Source organism: Simochromis diagramma, unplaced genomic scaffold (assembly GCF_900408965.1).
Source record: "Simochromis diagramma unplaced genomic scaffold, fSimDia1.1 OVJJ01000321.1, whole genome shotgun sequence".
NCBI classification, from domain to species: domain Eukaryota; kingdom Metazoa; phylum Chordata; class Actinopteri; order Cichliformes; family Cichlidae; genus Simochromis; species Simochromis diagramma.
Window position 1 is genome coordinate 14,046,397 of NW_024386772.1, and position 12,288 is coordinate 14,058,684.

At 39.9% G+C, this 12,288-nt stretch overlaps 2 protein-coding genes across 3 annotated transcripts; both read right to left on the reverse strand.

Moving 5' to 3' along the window:
* Positions 1–965: 965 nt before the first annotated feature.
* LOC120745788 (ras-related C3 botulinum toxin substrate 1-like) lies at positions 966–6,314 on the reverse strand. The gene is made up of 6 exons (XM_040050941.1): positions 5,785–6,314; positions 4,457–4,528; positions 3,918–4,035; positions 3,581–3,643; positions 1,839–2,007; positions 966–1,733 (listed from the first exon to the last, which is right to left on the reverse strand). The coding sequence occupies exons 1-6, from the start codon at positions 5,817–5,819 to the stop codon at positions 1,603–1,605; spliced, it is 588 nt and encodes a 195-aa protein (XP_039906875.1). The 5' UTR covers positions 5,820–6,314; the 3' UTR covers positions 966–1,602.
* A 1,248-nt stretch (positions 6,315–7,562) lies between these two features.
* LOC120745804 (ras-related C3 botulinum toxin substrate 1-like) lies at positions 7,563–11,951 on the reverse strand. 2 transcript variants are annotated; one of them, XM_040050964.1, is made up of 7 exons: positions 11,660–11,951; positions 11,286–11,508; positions 10,374–10,445; positions 10,002–10,119; positions 9,446–9,508; positions 8,220–8,379; positions 7,563–8,112 (listed from the first exon to the last, which is right to left on the reverse strand). In XM_040050964.1, exons 2-7 carry the CDS (start codon positions 11,318–11,320, stop codon positions 7,982–7,984), a joined length of 579 nt encoding a protein of 192 aa, XP_039906898.1. In that variant the 5' UTR covers positions 11,321–11,508; positions 11,660–11,951; the 3' UTR covers positions 7,563–7,981. The 2 variants fall into 2 exon arrangements, with proteins under 2 accessions (XP_039906898.1, XP_039906905.1); XM_040050971.1 differs by having other exon boundaries at positions 11,651–11,951.
* Between the last annotated feature and the right edge of the window lie 337 nt (positions 11,952–12,288).

Genomic DNA, 12,288 nt, shown 5'->3' on the forward strand with positions numbered 1-12,288 from the left:
CCCACCCATGTAATTGAGCATTGCATGGCACATCCAACATACTGTTTTACTTTAGTCCATGACCAAAATAATTCCAAACGCCAGATCTGAATGAGGGTGGGGGAGGTTCAATTTGCCATGTTGCAAGGAGAGCTTAACTTCTGTCTCGCTAGCTTGCCCTGCTCTCTTCCTTCTGATGATGCTGTCTGTGTTGAGCGCTCAGTGGATCTGCGCTCGACAGTGCAGCCTAGGCGGAGTAGTCGAACGCAGATTCACTGAGCGCTCAACACAGACAGCATCGTCAGAAGGAAAGTTGATAAAATAAATTGCAAATTTTGTATTGTTCGATACATATGCGTACCGAACCGAAAGCACTGTATCGAACGGTTCAATATCGATACGAGTATCGTTGCACCCCTAATCTCTTTGTGACGAGGTGTGTTATCCTGCTGGAAGCAGTCGGAAGATGGGTATGCTGCGGTCATAAAGAAGTGGACTTGGTCAGCAACAATACTCAGGTAGACTGTGGTGTTGGTACTCGGGTGTGTGAAGAAAATTGCCCCCACACCACCAGCAGCATCAGGATCCATCCATCCATTTGACATGTACTGCTTATCTGGTTTCAGGTTGCAAGGGAAGAAGTTTAAGCAGAGTAATCTGGTTCAAACAAGTAACGTAAATCAGTTTTCTTGCTTATTCTGATTCTCCGGTTGAGCTTCAGGGAAGTTGTCTTGAGCTTATTTGTCTGTAAGGACTGTCTGGATAGATTTTGTGTTGATGAGCAGTTGAGTGTATATTAATGAAGATATTTCTGAGACAGTGTCATTAATTGATTTTTTTCTAAAAGCATAATGCAAAATATATTTTTAAGTGTTATTCATGTGGTTTAATATGTTGCCCAAAACGTACATCTAATCTTATTTTATTGCTCTAACTAATTATATCAGTGATCGGGAGAAAAATGTACATTTTCATTTACATTAAAATATGTTTGAATAATGGTGAATCTTTATTTTTCCAGTATGGTATAAGTGAAAGATTCACAAGAATAAGTGAGTCAGCAACACTTCAGCCATTTTTGCCATTTTGGCTCAAAGGAAAACAAACAGAACCTGTTTTAGGAGAATTTCTTGGCTTTAAAAAACAAAACAAAAAAGCACAATAGCTTTTCTTCATAAAGCTAAGCGTATACAACATTCATTTCTCTCTGCTTCAGACTTCATTTACTTCATGGGAGTGAATTAACATGAACCATTAAGGCAAAAAATTAATTACCAGTAAAGACGTTACTCCAAACTTCACAGGTGGTTAGTTCAAGTTCAAGCTCTTTGTTGACACGCCTGCTTCCATAGAGAGAAAGTGGCGTTTTTAACTTATAAATGCTTGATGTGGTTGAGCAGGAAACAGCAGCAGACTGTCAGCTGTGTTTTAAAGAGACAACAGATCAAAGAATTTCTTTTCGGCTAAAATACAGCATGTGTACAGTCTATTTGAAAACATTTCTACTACCAAAAATCGGTATACACTTTTAGGAAGCAATGTCTCCTAAAATTGACCTTACAACTGTATAACCGATGCACACATTGAAGGACAGAATCTGAAATGCACTGTTTCAGTGAAGTCTTAGAGGAGAAGGCACTTCTTTGTCTTCTTGGTGATAGGTGGAGGGGACACGGCAATCCTGATGGCCTCATCAAACAGAGTTTTAACGCCACGTTGAGTCAAAGCTGAGCACTCCAGGTACTTGACAGAACCTGAAGACAGGAAACAGAGAGCCAGATTCCAGGTTTATTACTGGAATCTGCCGTCTTCCGTGATGATTTAAAAGAAAAAGTATTAGAGATAACTGAAGCCATTACCAATCTCTTTGGACAGGGCCAGTCCATCAGGGTAGTTAATGGGAGAGAGATTAGTCTTCTTCTCCTTCTTGTGCTTCTCTAAAGCGTCTTTGTCATCTCTCAGATCCATTTTGGTCCCCACGAGGATTATGGGAGTGTTCTGACAATGGTGTCTCACCTCATGAATCCACTGCAAAGAGACAATGTTTATGAGTTTAACTTCCCAGCTCGGCCTGCACCACCTTGAACACTTTATTTTATTGAAGCTGCAGCTACTTCCTATTTGCATTGTCATTCTTTTGATTTTTGGTGAATGAATCATGTGGAGCATTCCTAAATGGAGCTTGTATGTTCTTCCTGTGCTTTTGAGGGTTTCCTCCTACAACTCAAAGACATTTATGTTGGATTAAGTGGTGAATCTAATTTGGCTGTAGGTGTGGATGTGAGTTCAACTGGTTGTTTGAAGGCTTTAACTCTAAATGTTACAAAATAATGCTTATTACCTGGCTACAAACATACAATGCCATACAGTTGCTACATTATTTTAAAAAATAAAAAACAAAAGAAGTTTCTTTTAAAGGGGGAAGACGGGAGTAAGACACCTTTGAAATCCAAAGCCAGAGCAATAGGTCGGCATTGGTACACATTAGATTATCTAAAATAACTGTGATAAAGCAATTGCCCCTAAACCTAATAACTGGTAGTGCCATCCTTGGCAGCAAGAACTGCAATCAAGCATTTGTAATAACTGCCAATGAGTACTTCACATCACTGTGGAGGAATTTTGACCCACTCTTCTCTGCCGAATTGTTTTCATTCAGCCCCACTGGAGGGTTTGCAAGCATGAAAGCCCTGTTTAAGGTTACCTAATCATCTCAGTCAGGTTGAAATCCAGACTTTGACTCCAAAATCTTAATTTTGTTTCTTTGAGCCATACAGAGGTGGACATGCTGGTGTTTTTTGGATCATCGCCCTTCTGTATAATCCAAGACCTCTTGAGTCTCAGGACATGAACTGATGGCCAAAAATTCTTCAGGATTTTCTGGTAGAAAGCGGAATTCATGGTTCCATCAATTGCAACAAGTTGTTCAGGTCCTGAAGCAGCAAAGCAGCCCAGACCCTCATACTAGCACCACCATGTTTGACTGTTGGTATGATGGTGTTCTTATGAAATGCTGTGTGTCTTGGGGATCATCCAGATGCTTTTTGGCAAATGTGAGACGACCATTTGTGTTCTCAGCAGTGATTTCCACCTTGGAGATCCAGTCTGCTACTCCTGGCTGCTTGCAGTGGGCTGCTTAGTTGGCATACGTCACACTTCAGAGTAATCACACTTAGTAAAAAAAACTTTGTTTATTAAGAGAAAATATGCCTAACATAATTTTGATGGCACATTTTAAAAGTAAAAAAATGCGAAAGATTTTGTCGCCCTTTTCCACTTTCTTGTCGTTTTCTGGTTTTATGAAAACTCACTACTTACTAGAAATTAACTCACACATTATTCACTAATAAAATTAATTTGTAGTTGCGGGTCTACTTTCCATCATGTTAGAATCCTTTGGGAAATATAGTTACATTTTTCCTTTGAATTTATGGTTAGGTCTTGATCCACAGCAGCTTGTGCTTGCTTTGCAGCACAGGCACAATATAAGTAAATGTCATGATATTGATATGACAGTACTGACACTGTCAGTACTTCATTAGTAAAACCTTAATAGGATGACATTGTGCAGCCACCTTTCCATAATATAGCGACTACTCACCTTATTACGGACATTTTCAAATGACGCAGGAGACACGAGGGAAAAGCAGATGAGAAAAATGTCCTGGTAAGACAAAGAAAGCAAAACAGTCAGAGCCTCAATTCTTTATATTTTGAAAATCAGTGAAAAAGCTGCCAATGTCCAACGGAAAACTTAAAGACCTTCAGAAAGCATGGAGAACTACTGCTGAAGACCACTTTTAAAAAAATCATAGGAACATCTTACTTCGTTGGAAGTGAAATATAAAGAACTAAGGAGTGACTCAAATCTTTTGCACAGTAATGTAAGTGAAGTATAGCACAACATTGTGTGATCTTTCTTTTTGTGGTTGTTGTACCGTCTGTGGGTAGGAAAGGGGGCGGAGTCTGTCATAGTCTTCTTGTCCTGCTGTATCCCAAAGGTTCAGGCTCACCGGCTTCCCATCGAACAAAAGATTGGCGGAGTAGTTGTCGAACCTGACAGAAGTGATGAAGCGCAAATAAATCAAACCCTTCTGGCTTTATATAGACTGTCAAAATATAACTACTGAAAAAACAACTGAAGTGGAAGTTGATATCTTATCTGCCTTATTGTAGACTTTTATGGCGTCTGCTCTCTTAAATTTCACTCACTCGGAAGCTTGTTTATCAATGACTTCATGCCACAGTTACAGTAACAGCTAAGATCAGAATGAGATAGGCTGAAGGGTTTCCTCATAACATCCTGTAACATGTATTTCTGGTCTAGCTACAGTCCACTGCTGTGATTGTAAGTTCTTCTGCAAGCCAAATTTTCATATGCACTGATTTTAAAGGAGGGTGGAGACCGATCACTGTTTGCTAATCTTGCTTTAATAAATAAATAAATACTCACTGCACTGCAAAGTGAGATACTCACACTGTGGGGATGTACTCTCCAGGAAAGGCATTGGTGGTGTAGTTGATGAGCAGACAGGTCTTACCTACTTCTCTGTAGGTGAGAAGAAGCTGGATTAGCATTTACTGAGAGAAGGCAAAAAAACAACAACAATGCTGTGTCCGAACTGATGGACAATCAACTTTGTTACACTGGACTCAGGTTACCAAAACTATTTAGGCAGGCACACAGCCCCTCCCCTCACTGGCAGCTGAACATATGAACAATAGCTGACATCCACATTACTGAACAACACTTATCACAACACAACAGTTATCAGAAGTATCTGGTACACATGTGAATGCTAGCTGTTTAACTATCAGTAAATGTTAGCATTAAAGTAGCAGCTATAGCTAATCATAACACAGTAACTTTAATGTGGGAGCAGATGTTATCAGTCGTGTTATACAGTTATTTTAATAGACAGTGTTAATATAACAACATAACACAGTTACAGTAATGTGCAAAAGTCCTGAGTAATCATTTCTTTATAGTTTGAAATGAATATGGGATGTAGCAACAGTTTACTGAAACATGCACAAATGTACAAGCCGAAAAGCCAATATTTGATGACCTGAACCTGTTGCGACTGATTTACAGTCCAGTTCTTGTGTAAATTACTGACAGCCACCATGCGAAAAAGATTATGTCTGATGCGGCTTTGGCAAACAGTAACTGATCAGCTGAAGGGCCAGACCCATCTCCTTGCTGGATTTGTTTTTTCTGTCTTAAGGCCATGACTTTCAGATATTTTTCATCTGTTGTAGACAGTGTGGTTTTTTGCCTTTATTTGTTCTCCCCTTTTCCAGTTTCCCACCTGTCTCAGGATAAGAAAAATCTTTCTTTTCTGAATTGCCTTGAAAGCCAGATATGAAGAATATAAATAAAAACTTGTCACCAGAAGCATGGCAGCCAAAAAGTAGTGATGTTTTTTTTTGTCTTTCTTGCACTACAACAGAAAACTTTAGTAGTAGCATGACAATCCTAAATATCTAGCTAATGTAATGAAAATGGACTGACTCTTCACTGCCTCTGAGCACTCAAAGCCTTGTTCACTCATTCATACAAACACCTTTTTCTGTGCTTTCAGTGTAACATTTACACTCAGGTGGACACATCGGAGAGCAACTTGGATTTTGTATCTGGCCTAAGGGTATTTGCACACAAACTGGAGCACCCGGGGTTAACCCAGCAACCTCCCAATCAGTCGGTGACCTGCTCTACCTGCTCTGAGCCACAGCCATCACATTTTACAGGTAAAAACTAGGTGTAAAAAATAAAACAAAGTAATATTGAGTAAGTGAACTCACCCGTCTCCGACGACGACACACTTAATGGTCTGCATTGCGCTGCAGCAACTGGAGGAATGCTGTCAGCCCAGGAGCTCATTTCTTATCATGCTTCTTTGCTTTTACCTTGAAAGTCGGATGCTGACGCTGGGGCTGGGCGTGTCGTCAGTGTTACAGTCAAAGCTAGGAAAACAGGTTTTTTGCTCCATGGTAAGGTGGAGCCCTCCATCCATCCATCACTAGTTGTGCGCTTAAAATATAACCATTGAAGCCGATATTCAGCAGCAGTGGTACTACAGAGAGTATTGCCATTTTAATACTGTTTGCATGCACTGTTGTCCATCTTGGGTTCTGAAGTTGAGAGAGATAGGACTTCTCCCACCTTCTTCCTTCTGCAGCTCCTTTTAGCGGTCTCCATTTATTGCTCCTTCTACACCTTCCATGCATCTTCTCTGCAGTCTTCATCTTTTCCTCCTGCCTCTCAGCTCCACATTCAGAATCCTTTAACTTCTCTGACTTTCCAAGTGGAAATTCTGACTTGAGGGAAATTCCAGTTGAAATGTTGATTTGTAGTCCAGATAACTTGTATAATATATATATATATATATATATATATATATATATATATATATATATATATATATATATATATATATATATAACTTAATATCTTCAATGATTTTGCCCATTGAGATCTGATTTGTTTTTAAAGTGTTCCTTTATTTTTTATTTTTTTAGCAGTTAATACAAATGTGTATGTGTGTGAACCAATACTCATATAATATAGTTGTTGTTCTGATTTGGTGCCGTATAAATAAAATTGAATTGACTTGAATATAGTTTATGAATTTTACACTTAAAGACAGTACAGCGAGCAGCTAGACACAAATACTGACAGCTTACTTTAATTAATACATTTGACTAGTATAATCAAATGTTTAATCCCAACTCACCAAAAGCCCAGCAACCTAAAACTATAGGTGTCATTTTTTTATTTTATTTACACTACTATAAATTATGTTTGTTATCGAGACCTAGATATTTCGCTAGAGTCACGAAAAAAAAAAGGCGTGAAACAAACTAACATTAAGTGAACTCACCCGCCTCAGACAGCAACACTTTTAATGCTCTGCATTGCGCTGCAGGAGCTGCCATCCTCACCTGTCACCCCAATCCTCTCCACTTCCTCCTTCGCTACATCCGTGGCTCTTCTCTGTAGTCTTTCTCTTTTTTCCTGCCACACAGTTCCATATTCGACATCCTTTGACTTCTTGGACTTTCCGAGTAGCAAATCTGACTTAAGGGGGAAATTCCTGTTGAAATTCCAACTCGGAGCTCCAGATATCTTCATAACTATAACTTGAGATAATATTATCTAGCATTTAACATGAGTTTACTCATAAATTATGAAGCACAACAGCAGCCACCACATCTGAGATATTAAAAAAGGCCAATATGAGTGGACGGGTCGATAGTGTGACAGGATTGAAACTTAAATTTGTTTTTCTACTCTAAATTCAACATTTTGCTACTGTTTCATCAAACAGTAACCATGCCAGTGCAGACATACTCATCTCGCCCTCACACACACACACACATCACTCCTCATCCTCCTCCCTGCTCTGCTGTTTTGTTGTTGTCACGTGACTAAGCTGCCTCAAGCAGACACAAGCTCGCTGCAGTGCAGAGGTCAGAGGTCACTATCAGAGTCTTTCCAGAAAGGCAAAGAACATCCAGGTAGCTCAAAGAGTTTCATCAACACAAGCACACTTTCCAGGTAAGCACATTTAAATTCCAGGTCTCCAAGAACGTTTCAATTTTATTTGTCACATACACAGTTATAGAAGTATATCATACAGTGAAGTGCTCAGACTGACTGTGCAAGTAAAGAAGAAGACATAATAAAGATGAATTCAAATAACTTTTTGAATAATAGCTATCTAATATAAATAACTAGAAGGGCAACCATAGTTTAGGGGTGAGTACTGGGTAGCTGAGTAACTGGTGGGGTGGGGCAGCCAACAAGTGTTCCCATCAAGCAACCAAGTATTAGTGACAGTGTATTGGTATAACTGTTACATGAAAACATGGAAACTGTTATGGAAGGACAGAAATACATTGTTTTTGTGCATGTGTACTGGTGTTTTTCTTGTATTTCTTCAGCCACCCTAACCAGTAGCAGTCACGTTCCCCTGTAACAGTTCCACTGAAGGAAGTCTTAGAGGACAGAGCATCTATTTGCCTTCTTTTTGATGGGTGAAGGGCACAGGACAGCCCGAACGACTTCATCAAACACAGTTTTAACGCCACGTTGCGTCAGGGCTGAGCACTCCAGGTACTGGACAGAACCTAAGGACGGGAAAAAGAAGGCAGCTGGTTTATTACTGGAATCTGCTGTCTTCCATGAATTATAATTAACCATTTAAAAAAGTATCAGAGATAACTGAAGCCATTACCAATCTCTTTGGACAGGGCCAGTCCTTGAGAATAAGTAATTGGAGAGATTTTATTCTTCTTCAGCTTCTCCAGGGTGTCCTTGTCATCTCTCAGGTCCAGTTTGGTGCCTACGAGGATTATGGGAGCATTGGGACAATGGTGTCTCACCTCATGGCACCACTACACAGAGATAACATTTACAATTTAGGGATATAATGTTTTAGATCGTTCAGTGTTATCTTGAACACTTTATTTTATCAGTGCTGCAACTAATTGCCATTTGCATGAGAAGCCTGCTAAAGATGCAAACCAAGAATCCCAGCTGTGCACAAAAGCTAGAATAACCAGATTTTCCAATATTTCCAGTCTTTGTTATCCTAACTTCTGTAAAGATCTCTCAAAACTATCTCTGAAAATGTAATTCAGTAAACACTTTTTGACGGAACTGCAAATAAACAATGCACCATTTTGCCCCAAATCCTGATCCAGTAAAACTCTTGGCTATAAGGGGGAAACCTCTGCGCAGCCAAACACACCTAGAGTAGGGGTGTGACTTGTGCCATCAGCCAGTGACATTTGCCCACTTGGTGATATGAGTGACTTTTCTGTCTGCTGTTTGGATTGTGACTAATTGACGGTTTCTTGTAAACCTAGTGGAGGTCCTATTTTTTGGGGGGTGAATATTTATCTATTTGGTTCATTACTAAGCTACAATAATTCAAAGAATAGGCAAAGTTTGACATCTTCAAGTTCAAAATTTATAGAAAACAAACAAAACTTGGTCTTGTTTGGTGTTGGTCTCTTACACCCTTTCCAATGGAAAGTGGTTATACCGCACATGGTGTTAAACTTAAGAGGGAAACAAGTGTGACACACTGACAAATGTGTCTAATATCAAGCTAAATAATATGTAGACCAGGTCCTCTGCCAGATCTCCCAACACACCCTCACACATTGGGTAAGAATTTTATGACAAATTCTTAAGCATAAGAATTTGCTTAAGTTTATCATAAGATAAACATTTGTCAGCTGTCTCCACCAACATGACAATTTGGAATCTGTACTATAGTTACCTACACAACGTCCTGTTAGTTACAACTTTACTTTCCATCATATTAGGATCTTTCAGGAACTGTAGCTGCATTTTTCCAATGAGCTTATTGATTAGTTTTCCATCTACAACTGCCCTTGCCTGATTGGCAGCACAGGCATGAAATGAATGAACAACATGATGTCGACTACTCACCTTATGACGGACGTTTTCATACGAGGCAGGCATCACGAGTGAAAAGCAGATGAGAAACACATTCTGGTAAGACAGAAATACCGAAGTAATCACTGCCTGTAACAACCACTTCCTGTTAAGAAGGGTTTTTGAGTTTTATGCCAAATCTTTAGCTAATAGCTCTTTGGAAATCACCTTGTTTGTGCAGAAATACTTTTTTAAATGTCTGTTAAATTGTTATGTTTGAGATTTTTAGTCAATTCAACTAAAGAAATGGGAATAAATAATGTTTTTGCAACAGGTTTATAGTAACAAAGTGCTGGAAAACACAATTAAAAATCTGTCGACATAACAGTGGTTCATCCCTCAGCTTAAGTTCGTTTTTATACATGATTCTTAAATGGGTTAATTAAATAAGTAAATAAACACTGTAGAACTATTGCTCAAGAAGACTTAGAAGTGAGATATCAGGAAATGAGGGGTGACTTTTGCACAATAATGTAAGTGAACTATAGCACAACATTGACTGATTGCTGACAATCAGAACGTAATCATGTTTTTGTTGTGGTTGTTGTACCGTCTCTGGGTAGGAAAGGGGGCGGAGTCTGTCGTAGTCTTCTTGTCCTGCTGTATCCCAAAGGCCCAGGTTCACTGACTTCCCATCCACCATAACATTGGTGGAGTAGTTGTCGAACCTGATAGAAAATGAAGTGCGTAGAAGCTAAACCTTCAGGCTTAATATAAACTGGTAAAACATTACCTCTACTAAAATAAAAAACAGGAGAACAAGGGAAATCGATTGATTTATTGTTTCATTATTCCACTCCTGTGATTCTAAAATCCTCTGCAAGGCTAATTTTAATATAAAAAATTCACACGATGTCAAGCGATGCCAAGCATGATTGTGTAAGGATTGTGCAGGAGGATGAAAAACCAATTACTGACTTACACAGAGGGGATTTCCTCTCCGGGAAAGGCATTGGTGGTGTAGCCGATGAGCAGACAGGTCTTACCCACTGCTCTGGAATGAAGAAGAGGCTGGATTAGCATTTATTGAAAGAAGGCAAAAAAACTCACCAAAAGTTGTTACTGTTGATCTGGACGTAGCGTTTTCAGCGGGAGAAACGTTTCGTCACTCATCCAAGTGACTTCTTCAGTCTTTTATAAGTTTTCCCCAAGCTTATAAACACTCTGTGAATGGCCACTGATCAATGATCATGTAGTTAGTTAGGATTATGTGTTAACTAATTATTTCCACAATAATTAGTTAAATAAAAAAATAAAACAAATAATTAACCACAATTCAGTGGGTTCCACACTGAACTTAGAGGAAAGAAAAGTATTGATCCTATTGCGCTAGTATCAGTCCAATACCAATAACAGAGTAGGTATCAATATTATCGATGTATGTCTTTCTAATCTTTCGCTGAGTGAAGTTAGCTCTTTCTTTTCTCCCTGTGAGATACAACAGCTGGACCTTTAACTAGCAACACACTTTGAGACAAACTGCACATAAAAAGTTTGTGTGTTTGCTGATGTTTGCTGGGCTGATAGAAACGTTGCATTTGAAATGATCTGCTAAATAAAAAAAAAAATACTACTCCCTTTATGCTCTCTCGTCTTCTGTAGGGCTAGTTAGATGCTGAAGTAACTAATGGACATTAAAAAACAAAAAACTTAGAAAAAACCTTGAACCCCCGACTTCACCACTTCACACGGTTTTGCCTTATATTCATCTCATTTTATGTGACATTCCGTGGTGATTAATTGCCTTTAATGTGTCAGCATCGAGTTTGAAATTGCAGCATCGCTAACCACCTGTAAAATATCAATATTAACTACTTATATTAAATGAACTCACCCGTCTCCAACGACAACACACTTAATGGGTTGCATTGTGCTGTAGCAGCTGGAGAAATGCTGTTAGCCCGGGAGCCAGCCAACAACAGCTCATTCTCATCATGCTGCCTTGCTTTAACCTTGAAAGTCGGATGCTGGTGCTGCGCTGGGAATGTCGTCCGCGTTCCAGTGCTCGGAAAACAGGTTTTTTTTGCACCATGGTGGAGGCCTCCGCCTATCAGGAGCTACAACAAAGCAAAGCATGTTTTTCGTTGTTGTTGCTGTTGTAACATATTCCTGGATAGAGCCCGCTCGATCATAAGTACACATCAGGTGGTACTAGAGACTTCAAGTGTTACAGTTTTGTTATATACTGTTTGCACGCACTGTTGTCACCTCGAGTCACAAGTCGGGGTTGGTGGGACTTCTCCCACTTTCCTTTAAAGGTCTCCATCTGCCCCCACACCTTGCATCCTCTCCTGTCACCCCAACCGTCTGCATGTCCTGCTTCGCTACATCTACGGATCTTCTCTGTGGTCTTCCTCTTTTCCTCCTGCCAGACAGCTCCATATTCAGCATCCTTTGACTTCTCGGACTTTCCAAGTGGAAAATCCGAATTTAAAGAGAATTCCAGTTGAAACTCCCATTTGGAGGAGCTCCAGATAACGTCATAACTTTTAATGCGAGTTGACTCATAAATTTCCTGGATATGCTCCCATATTGGCAGCACGGTGGCACAGTGGTTAGCACTGTTGCCGCACAGCAAGAAGGTCCTGAGTTCAATTCCACCATCAGGCCGGGGTCTTTCTGTGAGGAGTTTGCATGTTCTCCCCGTGTTTGCGTGGGTTCTCTCCGGGTACTCCGGCTTCCTCCCACTGTCCGAAGACATGCACTTAGTGGGGATAGGTTAATTGGTTAATCCAAATTGCCCATAGGTGTGAATGTGAGTGCGAATGGTTGTCTGTCTCTGTGTGTTAGCCCTGCGACAGACTGGCGACCTGTCCAGGGTGTACCCCGCCTCTCGC